The 26,832-nt window shown below is 32.1% G+C and overlaps 1 protein-coding gene across 5 annotated transcripts in view; it reads left to right on the forward strand.

Moving 5' to 3' along the window:
• Positions 1–26,832, forward strand: part of RIMS2 (regulating synaptic membrane exocytosis 2) — a 583,562-nt gene that overhangs the window by 302,853 nt on the left and 253,877 nt on the right. For 3 of the 5 annotated variants that reach the window (XM_007465316.1, XM_007465315.1, XM_007465317.1), the window contains 8 exons: positions 5,772–5,839; positions 7,659–7,778; positions 10,145–10,244; positions 11,170–11,293; positions 12,851–12,897; positions 16,169–16,281; positions 22,330–22,377; positions 26,054–26,184. In XM_007465316.1, coding sequence (XP_007465378.1) covers positions 5,772–5,839; positions 7,659–7,778; positions 10,145–10,244; positions 11,170–11,293; positions 12,851–12,897; positions 16,169–16,281; positions 22,330–22,377; positions 26,054–26,184 — 751 coding nt within the window. Of the gene's footprint in view, positions 1–5,771; positions 5,840–5,966; positions 6,176–7,658; positions 7,779–10,144; positions 10,245–11,169; positions 11,294–12,850; positions 12,898–16,168; positions 16,282–22,329; positions 22,378–26,053; positions 26,185–26,832 lie in introns of all 5 variants that reach the window. The other 2 variants (XM_007465318.1, XM_007465319.1) reach the window with 2 other exon arrangements.

Genomic DNA, 26,832 nt, shown 5'->3' on the forward strand with positions numbered 1-26,832 from the left:
TAGGGAAAATGTTATAAATAGAATATCTGAACTTTTTTCCTCTGTGCATCAAACACAACATGACACAGACACACGTACTATTGGGTTAGTTTATATTTTGCAGTAGAGATAAGTGAAGAAGAAACTCTTAGCCTAAGATGTGAATCTTTTCATTATTTTTAACCAGGTTTTATATTTAAATGTGTTTAATTCAAGCTAATAGAATCACTGAATATGAGAGTTCAGTAGGATTTAGTGCTCTTTTAATGTAACTTTATTACACTGATTGTTCTCTATATCATGCTAACAAGTGGTACTCCAGCTTTTCTTTGAACACTTCCAGTGACGGGATTATCAATACCTATGAAGGCAGCAACACATTATTTTTAACTTTTAATTTCAAAATAATTATAAATTTGCAGGAAATTGCAAAGATAGTACATAGAGATCCCATGTGCCCTTTACCTAGTTTCCCCCAATGGTTACATCTTGTTTAACTATAGAACAATATCAAAACCAGGAAATTGACATTGGAACAATGTGTTTGTTTAGGTTTGTGACATCACATATATGGATTCATGTAAGTACCACTGTTACACAGATACAGAGCTATACCATCACAGAGATCTTCCTTATGCTGCCACTTTATATTTAGTAACACCTTCGTCCCTCCCCACCCTATCCCTAACCTCTGCTAACCACTAATTTATTCTCCATTTCTATAATTTTATTATTTATACTATATAAATGAAATCATGTGGTATGTGATATTTTGTTATTTTCTTTTTCATTCAGCATATTACCCTTGAGGTGCATCTATGTTGTACATATCAATAGTTTTTTCCTTTTTATTAGTGAGTATTATTCCATGGTATGGATATAGCACAGTTTGTTTAGCCATTTGCCTATTAAAGGACATTTTGTTTGTTTCCACTTTTTGGCTGTTACAAATAAAGATATCCTTTTTCGTGAAATTTCTCATCACATAAAGCATTTTGCCTTTTGTCTTAAGTATGATCTTAACTAGGTTTTTGCTTGATGTCCTTTATTTATTTGAGCAAGTTCTCCTCATTCCTTGCTTTCTATGAGTTTTTTTTTTTAATCATGAATTTTTTCTGCATCAATGAATAGGATCATGATATTTTTTCTTTTGTAACTTGTGAATGTGATAGCTTACATTAATTTTTTTTTTTTTTTTTGCGGTACACGGGCCTCGCACTGTTGTGGCCTCTCCCGTTGCGGAGCCCAGGCTCCGAACACGCAGGCTCAGTGCCATGGCTCATGGGCCCAGCCGCTCCGCGGCATGTGGGATCTTCCCGGACCGGGGCACGAACCCGTGTCCGCTGCATCGGAAGGCAGACTCTCAACCACTGTGCCACCAGGGAAGCCCTACATTGATTTTTAATATTCAACCAGCCTTGCATTCTAGCAATAAACCTCATTTGGTCAGAGTGTATAATTCTTTTTATATATTGCTGAATTATATTTGCTAATATTCTGTTAAGGATTTATGTGTCTGTATTTATGAGGGAGTTGGTCTGCATTTTTCTTGTTTGCCATTTTCTTTTTTGTTTTCTGTTTGTTCCGTTTTTTATTTTTGCTTTCTTTTTCTTGCCTTTCTATAGGTTATTTGAACTTTTTAAAAACAATTGCATTTTGATTCATCTGTAGTGTTTTTGAGTGTATTTCTTTGCAAAGATTTTTTTCTAGTGGTTGCTCTAAGTACTATATTACATATGTATAACATCACATCCTGCTGATGTTGATATTTTACTAGTTAGATGTAGAAACTTACATACTTTAAGTTCTTTTATCTTTCCCTGTTTATAAGGTAATTATCTTAAATATTTCTTCTATGTATGTTGAAAGGCATATCAGACAATGTATACTTTTTGCTTCAAACATCAACATAATTTAGAAAACTGAAGAGGAGGAGGAAAGCCTATTGTATTCACCCATATTTTTACTTCCCATGTTCTTTATTCCTTCTTGATATTTTCAGGTTCCTTCTTTTTTTGTTTCAATTCAGGGTTGACATTTCTTTTATTTCAGCAATTGAAAAATATTGTGCCATTTCTTTCTGGCCTCCAAGGTTTCTGATGAGAAATTTTATCACTGTCATTGGAATTGTCTTCCCCCTTTAGATCAGTTGTTGTTTCTTTCTTGCCTCTTTCAAAACAGTTTGTCTTTAGTTTTTAGGTTGATTATGATGTGTCTTGGCACAGCTTTCTTTGTGTAATTCTTGTTTGGGGGCTTATGTAGTTTCTTGAATCAGTAGGCTTGCATGTTTTGCAAATCTGGGAAATTTTCAGTCATTATTTCTTCAAATACATTTTCTGACCCCATCTTTCTCCTCTCCTGGAACTACAATGACATGAATCTTTTATTATTTTAATTATATATTATAATCCCTGAAGTCCCTGAGGCTCTGTTTATTTTATTATTTAGTCTATTTTCTCTCTGTTTTTCAGATTGGGTAATTTCTGTTCTATTTTCAAGTACATTGTTGTTCCTCTGTCCTTTCCATTCTGTTCTTGAACCCATCCATTTGCTTTTAAAATTTCAGTCATTTTTCAAAAAGTTCTAAAATTTCCATTTTGTTCTTTTTGTCTTCTGTTTCTTGTTCTAGAACTGGAAAGTTCAGCAGTACATTTTTGACTGCTACTAAAGGAAAAACATTATCTTAGTTCTGCCCTTTGAAGCTATATAAAAGAAGAATACTAGGTGATAAGTATTATTATCTAAATATTAGCAGTCCTGATAGTTCAGGACTACTTTCTATATATTTTCTATATGTTCTGATTACCTTATTTAATTCTTACAGTAACACTAATATTTACTCATGTAAGAAATGTTTACTGAGGGCCTACTGTATGTGACTTTTTTTGTTTGTTTGATATTTTTGCTTTAGCTTCAAATGGTCAGACAGCTGATTTCTTATTTATGTACAGAGGGAAAAACTACATTTCCGCAATTTTGGTAGTTTGCAGGCATACGGGAGAAGAGAGATTGCAAGCTGAAGTCTCACATCTTCACATAAACCAGCCAAAAATTTCATTTATAGTCTCCATATTATACTTAATCCAATTCAGAGATTTATCAATACTTTGTTGTGGAACAGTGGTGTATTTCGAAAGAGTTATAGGTTTTCTGAGATACAGATATGCTCAGGGTTTTGGGTAGCCATAAAATCTTAATTGTCATTTGTGCAGTGAAAAGGATTGGGAAGCACTTCTCTAGTTAACAGGTTGAAGAATGTTTTTTTTCCCCTACAAATTGAACTTTGCGTATGTTAATAGCACAGCTTCATCATCCTTCACAAATAAACTTCTGTGAATATACTAAAAACTATTGAATTGTACACTTTAAATGGGTGAGTTTTATGGTATGTGAATTATATCTCAATAAAGTTAAAAAAAAAAAGAATTGTCTCCTGTTCTTCTCAAACAGTGAGATCATAATCAACTGGTGGGCTTGTTAAACCAAATTTCTAGGCCTCACCTATGGAATTCCTGATTAAGTCTAGGTGGTACCCAAGAATCTGCATTTCTAACAAGTTCCCAGGTGCTATTGATTATGCTGTTTTAGGGATTTTGTGAAGCATTCATCTACACAGAATTTTCCTACTTCCTCATTTTCCTTTGACTCTTCAGTTACTTCAGTCTGATTTTAATTTCATCATTCTACCCAGAGTGCTTTTTCTAACATCCTTCCTGATATTAATGTTGCCAAATCAAATGCATAATTTTCAGTTCCTTATCTTAGGTGATGTATAGAAATAATTCTGTAGTTGATTTTCCCTCCTGTTTAAGAAGCTCTCTTTCTCTTTGGTCTGGAGACCTCCATCTTTCTCCCTCCTTTCTTCTTTTCTATCTCTGCATGCTCTCAGTCTCTCTCTCTCATCTCAAATCAAACTCTGTTAGAATTCAATCTGGGTCCTCTTCATATCTTACTTTACTCTCTGTTTGTCCTTCTTAACACTCTTATTTCTACCTCCAAAACATCTCTCAGTTCCCTTTCTTACCATGTCTATTACCATCACCTATGTTCAAGCCATAATCACCTGTTGCATGAGTTATTGCAACTGTCTTTTTTTTTTTTAATAGATTTATTTATTTATTTTTGGCTGCATTGGGTCTTTGTTGCTGTTTGCAGGCTTTCTCTAGTTGCAGCAAGCGGGGGCTACTCTTCATTGCGGTGCGTGGGCTTCTCATTGCGGTGGCTTCTCTTCTCGCGGAGCACGGGCTCTAGGTGCGCGGGCTCAGTAGTTGTGGCGCATGGGCTTAGTTGCCTCGCGACATGTGGGATATTCCCAGAACAGGGCTTGAACCCATGTCCCCTGCATTCGCAGGCGGATTCTTAACCACTACACCACCAGGGAAGTCCCGCAACTGTCTTTTAACTCATGGTGTCTTCCAACCCAACCTCTCTTTAGTATTTAGATTCATCTTTTAAAAATGTAAATTAGTTCATGTATCTTGCTTAAAATCCTTCAGTGAATGAAATTTATAATGTTTAAGATGGTATAAGAAGCCCTCTCTAAACTGGTCTATGTTGCCTCCCCAGTCTCGTATAGCACCATATTCTCCCTCAGTCTTTTTGGTTCAGACACATTGGCGTTCCATCAGTCTTTTTACAGTACCATCTTGTTACTTCTTCCTGGAATGCTCTTTCCTATGCTTTTCATCTGCCTTTATCTTTACCTGTCTTTTAAGTCACATATTTCAGTTCTCATCTTAAACATCACTTTTTTTAGAGGTGTTTACTGACCCCCAAATCTAAATTAGATGTTATTATACTCTTTCAATGTTTTGTACTCTCCTATATGACACTGATGAATTGTATATTGCATGTATCTCCATTCTGCTGCATGTCTCATTGTTTTACCCCTTATGCTAGACTTAGCACAATGTATAGCAAATGGAAGGTGTTTACTAAATATTTTTAAATAAATGAAAGTATGAATAGAGCTTAAAAAGACATGTGCACATATAGATAAAAAAATTCTTTTTCAAAGGTAAGGCAAATAAGGAGCACATAAGTTTGGGAAATGGATATTCATTCTTAGCTGCCAATTACATAAATTGTCCGAAAAAATTATTTTTAAAGAAAATTTATTTTTTAGGAGAATGCAATTTCTGAAAAAAACTTGAAAAATTGTTTCAAAGTAATATTAAGTAATTCAAGATATTTACGGAAAGTTTATTTCTACTCATAGAAATTGAGTGAAACTGTTTTGTCATTTTCATATAATCTTTTGTGTAACCAATTCTTTTTTTTAATCACTCAAAATTTTTAGGCGGTTTCAGCATTATAAGGAATATCATACTACCTTCCAGAAACAACCTTTAAGCACTTCACTTTTCGTTGTAGTGGTTATTAGCAAACCACTGTTTAATTTTTAAAATGTTCCTTAATCTTTGGAGAAAAAACTCATGTCTATATGCCAGCATGAAAAAAATAGCACAAGTAACAGACCTAGCTGAAAGTCTTTTTCTTTTTCAGAATATATAATTTTTTTCATTTCTATTCCTGTTTATTATTAGCCTTTTCTCCTTGCAGCACTTTTGTCCTGTAGGATCTGTCTAGAGTACATAAACTATATATTCTGTATTCTATAAATTTTAGTCATTTGAAATCTTAGCTTTCTCTTGGTTAATATAGTGAGTGCTACAGACAAAGTTCTTAAAACCGGAGAGGATCACACAGTTTAAAATGTTTATTATGTCTTTCTCTGTCCTTTCTTTTGCCGTCTCCTTTACTTCCCTCTTTCGTCTGTCTGACTCTCACAGGAGACATGGATTACAACTGGTTGGACCATACGTCTTGGCATAGCAGTGAGGCATCCCCAATGTCTTTGGTGAGACATGTGGAGCCTTACTTTTTAATTTCCGTTATCATTTCACTTTTCCTTTTTGATTTACACCTTTGCATGTTTTCTTTTTTGTTTTTTTTGTTTTTTTTGTTTTTTAATCCCACACCTGTAGGGGACAGTCAAAAGGGAAAAAGAAAAACTAGTGAGCAGGCAGTTTTGTCGGACTCTAACACCAGGTCTGAGAGACAAAAGAAAATGATGTACTTTGGTGGCCACTCTTTGGAAGAGGATTTGGAATGGTCTGAGCCTCAGATTAAGGACTCTGGGGTAGATACGTGTAGTAGCACAACCCTTAACGAGGAGCATAGCCATAGTGATAAGGTACTGAGATTGTGGAGCCTGCCTTTTAACCTGCTCATTTGGTCTTCGTTTGCTCTCTGTCACTCATTCAAACAGAACATAATAAAAAGACAGGGCATTTCAAGGGTCAATGTAGCATTTCTTAAGGTGCAGAAAAGAAAAACAAAACCAAAACAAACTAACCAACCAAAATACTTCTTGCTTGCTTTGCTGTTTTTGTTTTTTGACAGCATACCAAAAAATAAGTAATTGAAAATAAAAATTAGGAACAAAGGAATGTTTTGTTTATGGTCGCATGAAAGAACTTTGTAATGTTATTATATACCACAAATATAAAGAATTTTTTTGGATTGGCTTATTTGATTGCTTGCATATATTTTCCTTGGGATGAAAATTAAATTATTAACAGTTTGAATCCCAGGCAAAAGGGAGATGATTGGGTCTGTTTGCACAGAAAAAGTTGTTTTTCTTTTTTCCCTTTCACTGTCATTTTGCTCTTTTGTTTTATTGTCATAGCATTTTAGTGTAGTATTAATTAGTATTAGAACCATTGCCATCTGCTTTCGTATTTATTATTTTGCTTTTACTATAGTGAGACTTTTGAAATCTTTTTACCATATAGATGTGATTTACTGGAACTTGTCTTTTGCCTGCTAAATTTTGCATGAAGATGTGCATGTTACTTTCAGATAACTGTGAAACTGTGATTACACAAATCATTCACTTTGTTATTTGATATATGATTCATAATGGAATGGTATCATGATTTATAAAAGACTTGGTTCTGCCCTGAGATAAACTACTAATATTTTCAACGTTGTTTAACAATGGATACCATTGAATTTTCAAATAAAATTAATTTGCTAAATAGATCAGAGACCTGAAAGAATCAAGGACCCTCCAAAAAGAAATATAATCTATCATCACCTTTGAATTAGGCCTATTTCTCCCATGCACGTTCATTTGGAAAGTTACTGGAGCTTGTGTATTTTTAATAATTTTAATCTAGAAACCTACTTCAAGAAAGCCCTCATCAAAGGTTAAAATTCATGTTTTAATATAGTGTGACCTTTTAACTTTTACTGTAATAAAGTCTTTCAAAGTCTTCCAAAAGTGTTTGAAGATTAAATTCTCATTTTTAAATGAGTTCGATTGCATAGAATTGCAGTCTCTTTTCTGCTTGTGGATTTTTAATCTTCAGTATGTAGATAATTAGAGTTTGCATGTGTTTTCAAGCTTTCTCAGATTTTGTAGAACTATAGAACTTCAGTATTGTGTCAGAGCACTGTTAGAATTTGCAGTAACTGGATTTTGAAAAAACTTGAGATTATTAAAATGAGGTTATAAACATAATCTAGTAAACCCTTTTGATCAATGTTTTGAATAAAAACTGGTTTGTGTAATCATAACACTTTGGAAGTTGGAAGTTTAGAGAGATTGCACACTAAGGGGTCATTTATCATAAAATAACATTAATTTTGTGTTTATTGATGCAATATGTCAGCACCCTGTGACGTGGCAGCCATCTAAAGACGGAGATCGTTTAATTGGTCGCATTTTATTAAATAAGCGTTTAAAAGATGGAAGTGTACCTCGAGATTCAGGAACAATGCTTGGCTTGAAGGTATGTGATGAAATATATGAGATGTTGCTCTATACTCATTTATAGATTTATCAGAAAAGCAAAAGATATAATAACACTATACCAATTTAGTGGGTTTTTTTCTATTTTCAAGAATTCCTAAATATTTGCACTCATTATCCAAAACCTTTTCATTTTCCAAGTACTATTTAAGAAGTTTCCATTATTCTACAATAACACTTATTTATATAATTTTGGAAAATAGAACTTGAGTTACATACTTGAGTTCTTCAAACTTATTTTGCCTGTAGTTTGTCCTTTAAGTCTATATATGTGTTTATATTCTTTTAAAATGATAGCTTCGTTCAATTATTAAATGTACAACCTTGGGAAATACATATATGTATTACATATTACATAGGAATATAATTTTTGTATTACAGTAGCAAAATGTGTGTGCGTTTGTGTGTATTTGTGTGTGTGTGTGTGAGAGAGAGAATGCTGTTTGAAGTCTGGAAATTCAAAAATACTTATGTTAGGAGATTTAATATAAATATTGATTTATATTTTACTGTAAAATACCAGATAATTATTTGGTAAGTACACCAAAGAAAGCTCTGTTTATTTTTTGTGCATCTATAAGGTGAATTAAAAACTGAAATGCGAAGAGGGTAAATGTTTTAGAGTTGAGCCATTGCTACAGAAGTAGTTGTGTAGATTCCAGTAAGTGAGAGATATTTGAAAACTTTGGTTGTAAATGAAATTGAGCATCACTTATTGGCTGGTTGCCATGCAGTTGGCACTCATCTGAGCACTTTATATCTATCATTTTATTAACACTCACAACAGATAAGAAGTAAGCTTAGAGAGGTGTCATAACCTGCCCATGGTCTTAAAGATGGTGATGAAGGTGAGAATTAAATCCAGATCTGCCCAGTATACTGTTAGAGAAGCGTAGTATAGAGGTTGAAAAGTCTTGGCTTGATTTCTAGTTATAGCATTACTAGCTACATGACGTTAGGCAACTAAACCTCTCAGCCTCAGACTCCTCATCTGTACAATGGAGATAATAATACTTACTGAATTATTATCTAATAAGACTAAATAAAGCAGTATACAAACATTTAGTACAGTGCCTAGCTAGCACTCTGAGATTTCAATAATAATATAATCAGTATAATTATTATTATTAAAGTTTATCAAGCCAAGAAACTTTAAAAATATTAACACAGGGGGGCTTCCCTGGTGGCACAGTGGTTGAGAGTCTGCCTGCCGATGCAGGGGACACGGGTTCGTGCCCCGGTCTGGGAGGATCCCACATGCCGCGGAGCGGCTGTGCCCCTGAGCCATGGCCGCTGGGCCTGCGCGTCCGGAGCCTGTGCTCCGCAACGGGAGAGGCCACAACAGTGAGAGGCCCGCGTACCGCAAAAAAACAAAAACAAAACAAAAGACAAAACAAAAAAAATATTAACAGAGGGATTTCAGCCCATAATATCTATATATATAATTTTCAGAACCAAACATAGGAATAATGGGTTAATATTAACTTAACTGCAACTGAGTGTAATTCACTGCAACTGGGGACTAAATACACGGAATAAGATAAATCAATGATTTTTGAATTCTGTATTGTTCAGTTAATTTAGAAGAGTAAGAAAACTATTCTAGTCAATGAAGTTGGTTACTATTATTTGCTTAAAGTTGATATATTGATTGAATGGCAGTTAATGAGAATCAGAGCATTAATTTTTAAGAGGCCAGTCTTATAGCTACACATATGATTTCACAGCATTATTGCTAACCTTTGTTTTTTCTTTTTCTGAAAGATAATGTATTAATAGAAATGTAAAAGCAGAAAAATTGAGATGCAGATGATCTAAAGTTTATATTAATTCTGATGAGATTAAGTATATTTTGTAACTTTCTCAGGAAAAATGCATCATCATGATCATCATGCACATTATCAATATGCCCAAATATTACCAACTAATAAAAATTTTAGAAGATATGATAATATAGTAAAAGTAACAAAATATATATTATGATATTTGACATCTATAACTAGAAATGTTAATATAATTATGTAATACTGTAATAAGTTTTTAGAAATGACAAAAGTAAGAATTCTGTAATAAAGGCAAAAATTATAAATTGTTAAGTTGTTTCTAAGGTATGAATCATTTTCAACAAATAATTGATTAAATTGTTAAACATTTGGAATATGTAGAGTCCACACTTGGGACATGTACTCAGTTCCTATTAGTAACACTATATTAGTTTAAAATTATTTTTAGCATATTAAACTATAGGGTCAAAACCTACAAATTGTCTAGTTATTTTTTACTTGAATCTTCAGCTTTGTTCATTTGAACAATATGCTTGTTTTAACATTTTCTTCTTTTAAACAGGTTGTAGGAGGAAAGATGACTGAATCAGGTCGGCTCTGTGCATTTATTACCAAAGTTAAAAAAGGAAGTTTAGCTGATACTGTAGGACATCTTAGACCAGGTAGGTTTCAATCTTTGATTATTTACATTTAAACTGTTAAACTTGAGTAGTTATGAAAAAGTTATCCTCATTTAGAAGTGACTTCGCTGATAATAAAAAGTTCATTTAACTTATATTAATCTTTATTCATTAATGGAAAGTTGTAGCTACTAGTTCTTGAGTCACATTAGATAAAAATATTTTTATATTTACTGATCTTATTTTTTTGCTGATGGATATTCCTAGTCTGTATCTAGGATTAGATTAACCTAATTTGTTTCCCATAAGCCTTCCTAATTCTTTTGAAGAACTTCCAATATAATTTAGGAAACAAACTTCATGGATAAATACACATTTCCTGAAATGTGTCACTCCTTATCTCTTTGATAATGGATACTATTGAAGAGATCCTTGAGTGCCTTGGAGAGGATTCAGTAAGATGCTTAGTATTAAGCTTTTTACAAAAGAGTTTAGACAAGGTGCTCAGCTGCATGTATATTGAGAATCCTAGAATACAGAGTTATAAAATTTTCAAAGAGGCAACTTATCTTAATAGTTTCTAGAATTGGAATTTCTATTGAGAAATCACAGAGACAAGAGTGATGTCACCAAGTTGGAGACATAGGTTGTTCCCAACTTGCTTCCCCTTGCAAGAAACACAACTAACAACTATTCAGGGACAAGACATCATTGAGAAAATTCTAGAAATCACAGAAACAACTTTTATGTAATCTTTTCCTCTGACCCTTCCTTGTCCTTTTGTGTGAAATACACTAATCATCCTGGTCATCAAATTTTATGCCACTGGAGCTGTTCTCAGTATGTTTCTTATTCCATAAAGGAATTTTGTTCTACAAAATTAATCGCAGTTTGAGACGGCTTTTGTTTCGAGTGCATTTTATGGGATTAGTTTTTCTAAGATTATCATTACTGACACACACTGTAGGTGATGAAGTATTAGAATGGAATGGAAGACTATTGCAAGGAGCCACATTTGAAGAAGTATATAACATCATCCTGGAATCCAAACCTGAGCCACAAGTGGAGCTTGTTGTTTCAAGGCCTATTGGGTGAGTTGGTTTGAATACTTTATACATGTATAAAGTTGACTACTATTAAATAATTTGTAATGTGCAATCCAATAATGTCTGATTGCTTTATAAAACTAAATTATTTTGAGGACAATGCTTTTTTCTCCTTTACTAAAAATACCTCACCAAAAATCATGACATCTTTTTATCTGATCATGCTAGAATATACAGTTAATTACAAAAGAAGAAGGGATATTTAGGTGTATTATTTTTATTATCTTAGTAGCTCAGGAAATGGATAAAAGGATTAGTGGAAGGGGACTGTAGTAACAATTACTTTCAAAAGAAGTTTCATAAGCTATGGTTCTCTCCATTGTAAATATGAGAATCAACTATAGTCTATGAATTTTATATATTTTTTCCAAAATGGAGATTTCATATAAAAAAGAGAGGGCTTAAGGACATTCTATTCCTAGATGGTGGCAACTGTTTAAGGAAAAACAACATCTTTAAGGTAACATAAAAATAAGCAAATGTCGGGCTTCCCTGGTGGCGCAGTGGTTGACAGTCCGCCTGCCGATGCAGGGGACACGGGTTCGTGCCCCAGTCCGGGAAGATCCCACATGCCGTGGAGCGGCCGGGCCCATGAGCCATGGCCACTGAGCCTGCGCGTCTGGAGCCTGTGCTCCGCAACGGGAGAGGCCACAACAGTGAGAGGCCCGCGTACCGCAAACAAACAAACAAAAAGCAAATGTCAATTACTCTTTGACTTTTTAAGTTGCAGTTAAATATAATCCTTTGTACTATGTTCCTTTCAAAAGTAATGAATCTGTCACATGAAATTATATCTATTTTTTGTTTTGTCTTTTCATAGTTTTGTAATGTGGTAAAGCTGTACTGTATCAGCTTACGGTATTAATCAAATATATTTCTTAGTGTTAAAGGATGCTGTAATCATATTTTTGTTTAATGTCTTAAATATTTTTGATGCAGTTTTCTGAATGAGCTTAACCATTAATATATACCCCTCCTGGCAAATCTCAAACAAAAATGTACATACTTTTGGTATAAATACAGTTACAAGGTAATTATGTTAAGTCCAATAAGAAACATGTTTGCATTTTTTTCAGTAGAATTATTATGTTTAAAAAATTTCAGTGACAATCTGAATATTTTAACTTTTGTTTTGGTGGTATTTTATTTGAATTTCAATGTTCTGATTTGAACAACAGCAGGTAAAAGAGTAGAATATAATTAAAATATATCTATAAAACTTACCCTGTTGAATATAGAAATTTTTTAGAATGGATAATTGTGTAGTGAAGCACATAGGAAATAAAGTATATATTTTTACAAATCTGCTCTAAATGCTTATGAGTTTTAATTCCTTTTAAGTAGTAGGGTTAGCCCAGAACACTTTTATTAGCAAAAAGTACTATGACTTATTTTTTTCCTTATTTATATAGTGCTGCTATAATACACAATTTTGTCCATTTTACATTGTCCTATTATAATATAGTTTGATAATGATCAAAATAGCAGTTGCTACTATTTGTTGAAACAATTTCTTGTTTTTTTCTTTTTCTGTCATTTCAGAGATATACCTAGAATACCTGATAGCACACACGCACAACTGGAGTCCAGTAAGTTTCAGTTATTTTAGAAGAAAATGTTATTAATAAAGTCGTTCATTATCAGGGGTCAAATGAAGTCTTTAATCTATTAATACAAAGTAAGAAATATAATAGTGTTGTTATCAAGTATGCAGTCATATAAAGATGGAAAATTTAGTATTATTTCATGTTATTGTGGAGAAAAGTATAAAAGTCTATAATATTTTAAGTTGTTTTTTTTAAACCACACTGTCTTAACTACTATGTATTTTTAAATAGCCTTATTAAGATATACTACTATAAACTGAATGTATTTAAAGTGCACAGTTAGGTAAGCTTTGATATACATGTGAATCCATTATCATAATAAAAAATAATGAACATATCATCACTCCCCAGAATTTCACTCCCTCCCCAAATTTCACCTAATTTTAAAATTTACTACTTTGTAAACCAATCCTCAGTAAATGAAGGGAATGCTTGGGACAATCTAGTGAATAATTACATATATTCTAATTTATATTTTGAGAAAATGGGGTAATAGTTCTGATTTAACAGAGTGGTAATGGAGCAATAGACATATAAGTTAAAATAACATTAAGTATTTAGACACTTTTTATTACTTGTGTTTGAGTACTATTTCAGATACTAAGCAAATGAATTTTTTCCAATGAATTAAGTTTGTTGGTTGATTGAGAGTAAGGCATGTTGTGAAAGAAGAAGGAGGAGGGTTGCAGTTTGAAATACATTGATCAGGATAGACATTGAGAAGGAAGAATTGGAGCAAGATTTGAAAGAGTGGCAGTCTGAGGGAAAAGCTCTCCAGGAACAGGGACCAGAGGTTCAATGTCTCTAAGGCAGGAAAGCCCACGTTGCATTTAAGAAGAAGCAAAAAGGTTGTTGTGGCTGCAAGAGTGAACAAGGGGAAGAATGGCAAACCAATGGGAAGCCAAACTGCATAGGTTTTATAAGGCACTGTAAAGACTTTGACTTTTACTCTAAGGGAAATCAAAAGCTACATAGGATGTTTTTGAGGAGAAACTTACGTTTTAAAATCATGCTACTATGTTGAAAATAGATTAAATGGAGCGAAAGCAGAGAGACCAGTGAGAAGACTATTTCAGTATTTGGTGAGATTATGGTAATTTAGACCGTGGTGGGTGCAGTGAAGATGGTGAGAAGTGGTTGGATTGTCTATACACACAACAATTGAGAATGTACTGTTAAAGTAGATGTTATTTTTTTTTTACATTGTATTACAATTTTGAGTATACATTTAAAAAAAATCTTTACCAGAGAGGTGAAATCCTTTTAGAATGGCATAGCTCTAAACTTTAAAATATGATTGTATGACCTATTTGATTTAGTACTTTTGGCTAGCTGCTAAATCATTTTATCCAAAATAATATCGTGATCACATAAAACTATAAGTACTAACATAATGATAATAATTATTATGTATAATAATATCATCATCATAAGTGCCTGGAACTGTGCTAGATGTTGTACGTACACTATCCCACTTAGTTTTCACAGCAATCTATGAAGTAGGTAAAATTTTCATTCACTTATGTTATATCACTCAGATATTGTGTGAGCAGTGTGGAATCCTTTATCTTACTATAGCTATTTGAAAAGCCTCTAGGCTACATTTCCAAAGTTGTTCCTGTAAGGACAGGGGTCCTTTCTCAAATTAGATTCAATTATTTATGCTTTAAAAGTTGAAGAATAGCTTTCTCCAAGGCCCAATTCTTAACCTTCTGTTTTTAGTTCCTCAGTAAATTTTTCTCTTCATATGGTTTTAATTGCCATATGACTCCTAAGTTTACATTATCAAAATTATCTATCATTGTCCCTTCATCTCTGGATATTTAAAGAATATGTTCTAAGTGTCTTCCTGTTACTTGAAGCTTAGCATATAGAAAACTTGGCTTATTTCTTAGTATAAAGGCAGCATTCTTTCCAGTTCTAAATACTATTTAAGGTTTCACCATTACTTCTGATCCCAAGGCTTGCAGTTTCCCCTTTCATTTTACACTATACTCTCTCTAGAAGTGAATTTTATCCATTTGGGGCTCCAATTAGGGAGACACTTTACAGTTTAATTTCTAACACTAATTATATACTCAACATTTGGTCCCATCCACATATCCTGTTACCTGCTTTGCATTTCCCCTCAGACGTCTCTGAGGTGTCACAGGGTCACTGTGACAGGTTCCAAATTAACTTCTCCAGTCATTCCCTAACACACAGGACTTCTCCAGTGTTCTACAGCCCAGGGAATATCAGCACTGTCCTGTGCAGAGAACAAGACAGAAACATAGGGGACTTTCTTGTCTCCATATCTGGTTACAGGACTTGAAATCTTCATGTTTTTCCCCCTTTTTCGTTTCTCTCTCATATCTAATTAGTTTCTGAGTCCTTATTTTCTAATTTTGTAATATTGTCTCAATTCTTTCTTTCCATTCCATTTTCTAGTCATTCCTGTTATTATTTTATTAAATTCCACTTGTTCTTAACTGTTTTCCATCTCATTCAATTCAGTCTACACTTTAAAAAGATGGTAAAGACATTTTCCTCAAATGCAGTTTTTATTACCTTACTCATAAAAGTTTAGCATGGATATTTTATTAGTGCCAAAATTTGTAACCCAGAATTCCAGGCATTTAATTCTGTCAGTATCTCATTCGCCCCATTTTTAATTCACTTTCCAATTTGCTCCTTCCCCTCCATACAAATAAATTCATACATATAACTTCTGGGTATTGAAGTTCTGCTTTTTCTGCTCTTCTGTATCTTTTTTTCATAGCCCCTCACTTCCTTTTTGCCCATCTAATTTATTATATTCTTCCAGATATGGTTAAAAATCACTTCCTGAAAACTTTTCACAGTTAGCATTCTAGTATTTATGGTTTTAACATTACAAGTTTAGACCATCTTTGAGTCGCTTTATTGATTTAGGTTTTGGTTTTTCCTCCCTAAGTTTCTATTTTAAATTTTTCCTGGTGTGTTATTGTAAGATATGAGTTTAGTACCCACAACAGATGAAGTAACTAAGTTCTGAGGTCTGTCTCTACTATAATTGGCACAGAAAATGGTTTACCCTTGGTCTTGAGAGAATGCCTAAGCTGCACTTTTGCTTTAAAAAACCTCTCTAAGTATATCTGGAACATTGTGGCTAAGAAAATGATGTATATAATGACATTTTGTGTGCATTAAACATAAAAGATACATGGTAAAGATTATTAAATACTAATGAAGAGCCATTGTTATTATTCTTTATGTATAATTACCATTTCAGGTTCTAGCTCATTTGAATCTCAAAAAATGGATCGTCCTTCTATTTCCGTTACGTCTCCCATGAGTCCTGGCATGTTGAGGGATGTTCCACAGTTCTTATCTGGACAACTTTCAGTATGTAATCACTAGATTAATTTCTCTTTTTGGAATATCAAGTAGTGTTTTTACTATATGATGGTATTTTTTTTGTAAACCAAGTTCTGTTTAGAATATAATTGTGCTTTTAACCATCAACTTTCTCATTCTTAGTAATTTTAATTAATTTAAATTTAATTATAATTATCTAGCAGAGTGCTTTCTTTATTAGAGTTAGATTTTTCTGGAATTTAATGAGAATTAGAATTTGTGATGCTATCTAAAACCTTTTTCACTTTAGTAATATTATTCCAAAATTCAAAGTCATGATTTTTTGCTCAACTAAGTAAATAGGGAAATATATAATAGATTACTGAGTATATCAGGTAGATTTCATATTAAGTGATCCCTAATTTGAACATTTTATAATAAAAGTTGAAAATTCAGTTAACCATCATATACCCATATTAGAAGAGCTTTGCAAATTCAGGCTCTCACATTTTATTAATTTCTAAAATTTAAAATATTAAAATTTATCCAGCTATATTTTAGAAACAAACAGGTTAATATTGACACTAATTCTGTTGAGTTACTAGACTTAAAATTTTATAAGTATTAAAAGCTACTTAGGTTCTCAAAATTCAGACATTGAATTTTGGATAATTGTTAATGTTATAGTTAAAAACTAAACTATTCTTGGGCTGATATTTTAAGAGTAATTTCTAGCTTTTTGTTAAATCAGGTACAAAATTTCTCCTTTTATCTTCTGGAGGAAGGAGAAGTGTTTGATTTTTCTGAAGAATTTTCATTAACTAAATGGAGATACAGGAAGTATAAGCTGAATTAACATAGTAAAAGTCATTAGACACATCTGTTCTGGGACTACTTTGATCAGAAAAGTGGTAATAACAGAAGAGTTATGTAAGAAAGAAGATGAGATACTATTAGTAGATTGTAAATGTCTTACTAAAATGAATTTCTTCTCTTTATTATTTTCCTTTCCTTTCTCTTTCATAAACAGAGTGAACTTTTTCATTTGAGGACAGTGGTGTTTTTTCCATTTTCCACAATAAGTAGCATCTTTTTATTTATTCTCTTACATATATTGACAGCGCAGATGTTGTCATTTATGGTTACGAATATATGTGTATTTTCTTCCACCATTTTAGAAAGTGCTAATAAATGTTAGCTTTTTTATTTTTAATTGTGGCTCCCTTTAAATATTCCGCCTATAAATAATGCTCTGAGTGGCTGATGATGCCAGTATATAAATAAATTGTGTGTGTGTGTGTGTGTGTGTGTGTGTGTGTGTGTGTGTGTGTAGTTGGCTTCAGTTGGTGGATGAGGGAGCAGAAGTTAGACTTCCATAATAAGTAAGTACCACTTTGTTGCTTCTTTTGAAATCCCAAGGCTGTATTAGAAATTGGACTAGGAGGGGAGATTGAGGAGGATAGTGCAGGCATTTAGACAGATTTCAAATTCAACTACTTTTCCTCATGGTTCAAAGTGAATATGATAGAAAGGTAAGACTGTTAAATATTTGGGGGAAATATAAACTTAAAAGTATGTGGTATTTGTATTTATAAGTGATGTTTGTTTAAAATCCATATAGCTGTAATTTAAAATGAGTACCATTTTATCAATTTTTATGGCTCAGAAGGAGTATGTTCCAGCAAGATAATGTTTATAAATATAATACATATTTGTTTTGGTAAATCTAGAAAGCACAGATAAATAAATAAAAAATAAAAATCACCTGTAATCTTGCCACTAAAACATAATCATTCACATACATATAAAGTTTTAAACAAAACTGTAATAAATCTGTGTATACTATTTTGAAACTTGCTTTTTCACTAGTAATATATTGTGTACTTTTCCTTTAAACATTTTTCTTTAAAAATTCCTCCTAAAATGATTTTAAGAGCTATTTAACATTCCATTTTAACTTAATTTGCTATTATAGGATATCTTGCTTGTTTCTAATTTATAGTATTTTAAATAATGATGCAATGGAAATCCTTGAATATAAATCTTGCATATTTTGTTAGGTTAAAATTCCTTTGTCAGAATAACTTTTCCAGATGTAACAATATGAAAGAAAAGAAAGTTTTAAGATCCTTGAAATCTTTTACCAAAATTTTTCTCCAAAATATTTTTACCAAATTAAGCTACAATTATCAATTCAAGTAATGTATTTTAAGATCTATCCCCATAATCCTAGTAGCTGAGAACACAACAGTGAACAGATAGCCATGGATTTTACCATCATGAAACTTAATTTTATGTTCATTCTTTGCATGCAGCAAGACATAAGCAAGATACCCTTTTGGATATAGTATTTTCCTTTATATTTCCCATTTCTGCCAACTGGAGACAATTTTGGTTTGTTCTAATGATGTAGAGGTTGAGAAAATATTTGTCCACAAATATCATCCTTCGAGGAAACTTCTAGGAAGTCACAAGGCAACATTATGATTCCTATATCCTTCTATTCTACCTTTGGGTATTTCTGCTTTTGGTGAGATTTTACCTGGGCCCTTAGCTCACTTACAAAATCATGACGTTACTAATGCCTGACAACAAAGATAATTTGTATATTATGTGAGCTGACCTTCCTAATATATTTATGTCAGTTCACGGACTGATATTTTCTCAAACATATAATATACATAAAATGCAAATTGTTATTTAAATTTTCATGCACAAGGCTGTTGATGACTTTAAAATAATTATTCCATTTATTTCTTTTCCATGCTTGAATTGTGCTGCTACTTGTTATTATTCTAGGGCATAACTATGAAAGTGCCATTAATGTATTTGGTGAGAAAATTAGTATGAGCTCACGTTTATGACACCTGGACTGTATATTAGCCTTTCAGTGTCAGCACTCCCTTATTTTGATTCTTTTTAAAATTTGTGTTCTAACATAATTTAGCAGTTTTCTTGTTTGGAGGATTACTTTTGTAATTCTCTCAATATTTTAAAATTAATTTACAGCCTTTGACTAATATTTTGATAGCGTGCTAAAATAAGATATAGCCTTTAACTCTTTTCAAAGTGAGGAATGGCTCAGAATTCTTTCTTTCTATAGGAACACATTAATTCTTATTGACAAACATGTTTTATTTTACTTCAGGGTCTGTGGCTGACTTATGGTTGCAATGTTTCCCTAAGCTACTTTGTTTTAATATTTTTCTGACTCCACTTTTAGTGATGAGCTTGTAAATATTGTACATATCCATTTTATATTCCCATTTAAAGGGAATAAGTCACTGAAGAATAGGCATGTGTCCTTTATATCTACTTAGAAACTCGATAGTCTTTTTAAAACTTTCTGTAAATGAAAGGTTTTTCTTTGAGCTTTTATCTTTTATATGTCATTGTTACAACCTTGTTATTTTAGAAGCATTGCATAAAAGGAATGCCCTGAAGTTAGTAGTGCTGTATAAAGTAGGAAGGACATTAAAAATACAAAATAAATTGTGGTGTACAAATTCAAATTCTTCATTTGTGTGAGGCTGAATTGTTATAGATATTATCAGATATTTCATGCTTAAAATAAATGAATTAATATTAATTACAAATTGCAGTGAGATACATAATACTTCACCATTTCTTTATGAAATATCTAGAATCTGAAGAGATAGAAAGCAGCTTAGTAGTTGCCAGAAATTGGGGCAATGGGGAAATGGGGAGTGACTGATTACTTACTAGGTACAGGATATTCTTCTGGTGTGATAAAAAAGTTTTGAAACTAGAGGGAGGTGGTGGTGACACAGCATTGTGGATGCACTAAATGCCACTGAATTGTACACTTTAAAATGGTTAATTGCGTGTTATTTTAATGTCACCTCAATTTAAAATAAGCTGACAAAACAAATTATGTTTATGTAGCCAAGTTTAATGTATAAGCTTACGGGTGAAGATTAGGTTTAAACTGGCATAGATTTTAGACAATTGATTTCAAAAAATCTGTGAGTTGCTCATTTTAGAAGATGCAAAAATGTTTAGAAGATGCAAAAATGTTTACCTTAAAGGATTACTTTATTTCAAAGTACTATTTCTTTCAAAGTAAATCTTTTAGTTATAAAGTAATATTTACTTGCAAAAACCTTTCATTACCTTGATATTTTTGGTCTAAAACAGGTAGGACAGGTGAGAAGGCAAGAAAAATAAGATCTTTTTCTAAATTGAGTGACTTGTTTGTCCTTTTCTTCAACATGCCTAGTTAATCTCTATGAATTTCATATATCCCTTTCCCATTGGCTAGAGAATTATCCACCTAGGGTTATACAGACAGATATCAGTAACACTCCATATCTAAACATTCCTTTCTTCCTTTGGAAATGTCTCCACACAAAAAGGAAGACATCTTAGACTTGGGACCTTCTTGGTTTTTGAAGAGAAAGATGACTCATGATTGAATGATAGTCTGCTTTTAAGGTTTGCTTTCTTTTGGGTTTTAGAGTTATGTCTTAAACTATCTTCAGGGTCTGTCTGATGATCACTGAATTCCACAACAGTCCTCCTAGTACCTATCATCTGTTTCCATGTAGCAGTGGAAAAGTCTGAAGCCTTTAAACTATTTACAGCTGTTAATTAAACAAGAGAGCCATCCATGAGAAATGCGAGGAATGGGATGGAATCTTGGTGAAAGAACAAAGATTAAATGCCCTGAAATCCATTCCCAAACACAGAGACTTGCATCTGATTTTGTTCCTCTTTTAACTGTTAACATGCCTTAATAAAGGCACAACATTCTGATGATTGTGGTATCTTTGGAAACTGTTTCAAAATGAAAACAAAATAAGTTAGAAGAAGAAAAAAAAAGAAATCTGATTTTATTCTAAGAATTTGAAATAAAATGATTTAGTCAGAACTGAGCTTTATTTTCTTTCTTTTTTAAAAAATTTTGGCTGCGCTGGGTCTTTGTTGCAGTGTGCGGGCTCTGTTGCAGTGCATGGGCTTCTCTAGTTGCGGTGTGCAGGCTTCTCTAGTTGCGGCGCGTGGGCTCTAGAGCGCGCGGGCTCAGTAGCTGCGGTGCACGGGCTTAGTTGCCCAGCGGCATGTGGAATCTTAGTTCCCGGACCAAGGATCAAACCCGTGTCCCCTGCATTGGAAGGCAGATTCTTAACCACTGGACCACCAGAGAAGTCCCAGGGTTTTATTTTCTACCTTTACACTGTCTTACTTTTTGGTTGGGTGTGAGCAAGTCTATCTAGTCTTTGTAAAATGTCTCTGTTTCCTCATCTGCATATTGGAGATAACAGCAACTACCTCCCAGCATTGTTAGAGGCAATAAACTTGCAGTAACTCTCAGTAAAGGCTTAAAAAAATATGAAGAACTGTATAAATAAAAAGAAATGTGATATTATTGTCATTAATAAGTATGATTAGCTCTAAACAGTGTTATCTCAGATGGTGCACAATAAATGTCTGAAAATGATGTTTAAATACTAGAGCCTGTTATAGATTCTTAAAGTATGAATCAACTAATTGTTCCAGTGTGTTCCAGCACACGTTTTATCTTTCTGTGTTTATTCTTTTAAGAAATGCTAAAGCCAACTTGGCTAATGTTTTTTAGACTTTTGTTAGCCATATTATCCCTTTGGAAAGTTACATGTATGTCCCTTTGGAAACATTACTTCTACAGATGACTTTTCACTAATGATTCTATAATGTATTTTCATCTGACTTCATCTTAGAATATGATTTTTTTCTATGTTGTGTGTTCAAGGGTGAAACTTGAAATATCTTGACTTTATATTATGTTTACACTCATTCTTTCAGAATATATTAGCCCGAATCTGTTATTTTACATTCAGTCTTAATTCCTGTTATGTTGATTACATTTAAAAATCTGATTTAAATCTTCTAAGATTTTATATAGTTTTTATCTATTTAAGCATTTTGGGAAAATTAATTTATTCATTACATTGAACTACTTAATTTAGATATATATTGTCATGGAAAAATGTACTTAAGGGATAGTTGTATGTGTTTTTTACTTTTGGTCTCTTAGTTCCAGCGTGTTGTCCTTTTTGGTTTTGTTTTATTGCTTTTTTCTTTAATTTTGCTTACCAGAGCCAAAGCCTTAGTAGAAGAACAACGCCTTTTGTTCCTAGGGTTCAGGTAAAGGCCTTGTCTGCCTGATAGAAACTAAAGTTGTGTTTTAACCCTTATTTGTATGTTTTTGGAAAATGCGTAGTAGGAAAACTTTTTTTGGTGTGTTGCTCCAAACCATATTACTGACTTTCAAATCATTTTATGAGCCAGCTTGTAAAATTCTGCATGGGGATTAAAATACAATAAAAATTTAAAGAGACAATCTTTGTTAGTGGTTTTATATGATGGACTGAATACTGAAACTCATAGGTTTCTGGTTGGCATTTAATGTAGATTCCACTTACATTGGTAATATTGACAGAAATAGCTGATTTGATACTGTTGATATTTTCCTTTATTACACTAAGGTTGCTGTCTCTTTAAATCATTCATTATATCACTTAACATCTACATTCTCTTGCATTTTCCAAGCAATAACTCCTTGAGGAGATTGGCAAATAAATTTGTACCTTATCTAAAATATGAATTTTATGCATATTATATGTAAGTTTCAACTTTTTGAAAGTATATTATTTTGAAAGAACAAAAATCACAATCCAAATAAAATATGTTGGGTTTATTTTGTTTACATTTTGTAATTGTAATTCCATTTAATTTTACTGTAATACTTGGGTACAAGTTGTTTGCCTCTTTTCATTAGGAAACCCTTATATGGTAAAGTAATGTCAACAAAGTTTTTTTTTTTTGTAAAGTAGTATTATGCTTTCCTTGCTTTGCTGCATGTTTTTTTTTGGTTGTTGCTGTTGTTGGTTTTTAATACTAATTTCATTTAAATTTTAAAAATTGGAGCTGTTCTAATTAACACTATGTAGTGTAAAATATTTACTTAGACTTATGTTCTGCTTTGGGAAATTTAAAAGTGGTTACATGGAAATTGTATTAAAGCAACTAAAATGATATCAAGATTTTTATTAATGAAAATGAGGTAAAATAAGAAGTATATCATATCTAGAATTGTGGAAACACACTTGTTTTATTTTGAAGAATCAACAGATATATTCTAATCATTCATTTAAAAAACACAGAGAAGATATTTAGGAATGTGATAAAGAATCTAGCAAATAAAATAATTCTCTTTTGATAGTTTAAAGTGGATATCTATTAAAAACTTCAATGCAAGTCCTGTAATATAAAATGAAAATTAAGGCTATTGATCAAATGCCCAGTTTGACAGTTTATTAAAAGGTATAATTTTGATAAAAAACTCAGTAAAATTAAAGTGTGCCTGTTTCATATCTATATTATTTTAATATTTATATATTTGTAAAGTATAATTTAATAAACTGTAAAGTATTAATATGAAAATATGAAAGCCATATGCCTAATATCTGTTTGTGTGAGAAATGAATATTATTAATAAGTGATCGTTTTGGTTTTCCATGGCATAAGAAAATCTAAAAATAATACTATTTATCAGGCATTTGAAACATATATCTTAAATGTTTACCTGTAATGATTTTAAAGAAGCAAAAATATTGCCCGTGGAAATGACGGCAAAGGTAGTCTTAATCCCTGAAAAAAAAAAAAACTCACAGAAATCAATAATTTGCTCCAATAACTATGAGCTTAGTCTAATAATACTTTTTTCTTTGTTTTTTAAATGTACTAGTTATTGTAAAACAATTTTTTAGCCTTTAAGAAGTTTTTTAATATCATGGAAAATAAAGCCATAAGGTTTTTTATTTATATAGAAAATAAAGAATATTAGAAGTTAATGTGGTTTTGGTCACAAATTTAGAGGAACCTTGGTGCTCTCTGACAACACCTGTTTGATCTCATACATGAGACACTCTAGTATTTCTTACTTTTTTTCCTCCCCTCATATCTTTTGCCAGAATGGTCTCTTTTTTCCATTTATCCTCATCTGTATCTTTGTTCTATTGTCAGGCAAGCAAATATTTGAACTTTTTTTCTTTTTTTATAGTAATTAAAAAATTTTTATATTGGAATATAATTTACAATGTTGTGTTAGTTTCAGGTGTTGAACTTTTTTTCCCATTTAAATGTCAGAGGCTTTTTTTTCAGGTTCTTGATCCCCTAGTCTAAGGCAGTGGTTCTCAAGCTTTAATGGCAATGAGAATCACCTGGAGCACTTGTTAAAATGCAAATTCCCTGGGCCCATTCTGATTCAGTAAGTGAAAGGTGGGCCACAGGAATTTGTAACTTTCCAGATAATACTGTTGCAGGAGTTTTGTGAACCACAGTTTAAGAAACACTTGTCTAGAGTCTGTACTTATCAACTGGATTCAAAAAACTTTTTGTTACACAGCCTCAGGGTAATACCTGAGTTAAACATAAGGACTTAACATAAAGAGAAGTAATAATCATTTTAAAAATTTTAATGCTTGAGGACTAATTCCATTTGACCGAAAAGAAAAGCGTATAAATAATTTTATATACTCTTCTGGGCCATTAGTCTTCTGACTTAAAAGTCTTACTCGGCCTCTCATTCTCTAAGATATGAAGTGAGGGACTCAACAAAGCCATGTTAGAATTGGAACTGAACTACTGATATATCATATGTACATATATTTATTTGTATGATTTTTATGTAGATGGTCTATATTTATTTATATATCCTAGAGCCTGGCCCAGAGCTGACTGTCTGCTTTGGAGAAGAGAGGAAGGGACTGACGTGAGATGTATATTTAAGTTTTTTAAACTACTGCAAACATTGTAAATCCAAGTTAAAAGAAAAAAATCAAACCATTGGATACACACACACACACACACACACACATATACACATATAAAATGAAAAATACATATTACCTAAATAGAACTTTTTCCCAAATTCCAAATTTCCGATTCAATTTCAGTTTCAAGATAGTGGTCAGAGATGTGCTGAATTCTGAACCGAATGTGGATCAGAGCCATAGTCATCATAGATCCTGATATGGTAAAATCAACTAGCTAGGTGTGGGAGTGTGAGGTATGTGTGTGGGAGGTGACAATTGTTAAGTCAAATGAATTCAGCAGCTGAATGTGAAGTTCTAATCCTTAATTATGGCATAGGCAAATTATTCTGATTTTCTCATCTCGAATTATAAAATATACCCTTATTATTCTGAGGATAAATACATTTGCTTCACAAACAAAAAAAAAGCCTTTATGTCTGCGTAAGAAATTTTAAAAGACGAATTTATTACAGTTTTAAATACAAACTTAAGGAGTAGATTTACTAAAGCTTCTAGTAATTCCCAGTTACTTATAATTTTTGAAAGGTCTTTGCTGTGGTATAACATAAAACATTTGCTTAAAACTTCCCTATGAATGCCATATAAGGAATTTATCTATTCAATTCATTTTGAGCACTTATTCTGAACTCACTATTGTAGGGGAACCAAAATGAACTACCGTGATTCCTGCATAAAAGTAGACACAAAGCAATCCTATATAAAGTCCTTAGTTATGGTAGTATAATTATTATGTGCATGTTAATAAGCTATCAAGTTAGATTATAAAAAGTTCAAGTGATTTATCAAACTAAAATATCTGAAATAATTTCTCTGTTCATTGAAGTTATTATAGCATATCCTTTTACCTTAACTGCAATTTACGAAGTGAAGTTTATATTCTGTGCTAATATTAGTGTAAGAGAATGGGGCAAAGATTGGGAATGTAAACCTTATGTTATATTAGTAAATGTTTAAACTGATAAATGAATATTTTTGCTTTTCAGATAAAACTATGGTTTGACAAGGTTGGTCACCAATTAATAGTTACAATTTTGGGAGCAAAGGATCTCCCTTCCAGGGAAGATGGGAGGCCAAGGAATCCTTATGTTAAAATTTACTTTCTTCCAGACAGAAGGTAGGGATATGAAACAAAAATAAATGTTCTTGAAAATAAATGAGAAATGTTAATAGCAGGAGGTGTTTTGATTCTGTATCATTTATTTTAAAATGTCATGCCAGTTAGATACTTATGAAGTTTAATATAAGCATAATGATTCTTAAGAATCAAAATAGTGACAGTAAATACTTTAAGATTGTTTTAAAACCTATGTCAAATGTTTATAATATAGATTATTTTATTAAATATTTATTTTAGATTGTGTGGCTTCTTAAATAATGTATTTTTTAAAAATCAAACTCATTAAAATTATGCTCCTTTAAGTCAATACATTTTTTAACATAAACTACAGAGGCAGAAAGCTGGAAATGGTACTAAAGGATACTCATCATGTTCCTCTACAATTTTTACCTCCTTTTACTAAGATATTATTTCTCTATATTATGTAAAATTAGTGAATGTGCTTTATATTTCACCACCCATATCACCAAGGAATCTTTACCACTGGGCCTAGAATCAGCTACCTAAAGTGTCCTTTGCTTTGTGTCCATGCTAATCAACATACATGATACTGATCTATCCTGATTTAAATAGAGGAATCAGGATAGGAGAAATAGCTTATCAAAAATCACATAATCATTCTTAATTTCAGACACATACAAAATA

The sequence above is a fragment of the Lipotes vexillifer genome, unplaced genomic scaffold (genome assembly GCF_000442215.2).
Source record: "Lipotes vexillifer unplaced genomic scaffold, Lipotes_vexillifer_v1.1 scaffold1586, whole genome shotgun sequence".
Classification (NCBI taxonomy): domain Eukaryota; kingdom Metazoa; phylum Chordata; class Mammalia; order Artiodactyla; family Lipotidae; genus Lipotes; species Lipotes vexillifer.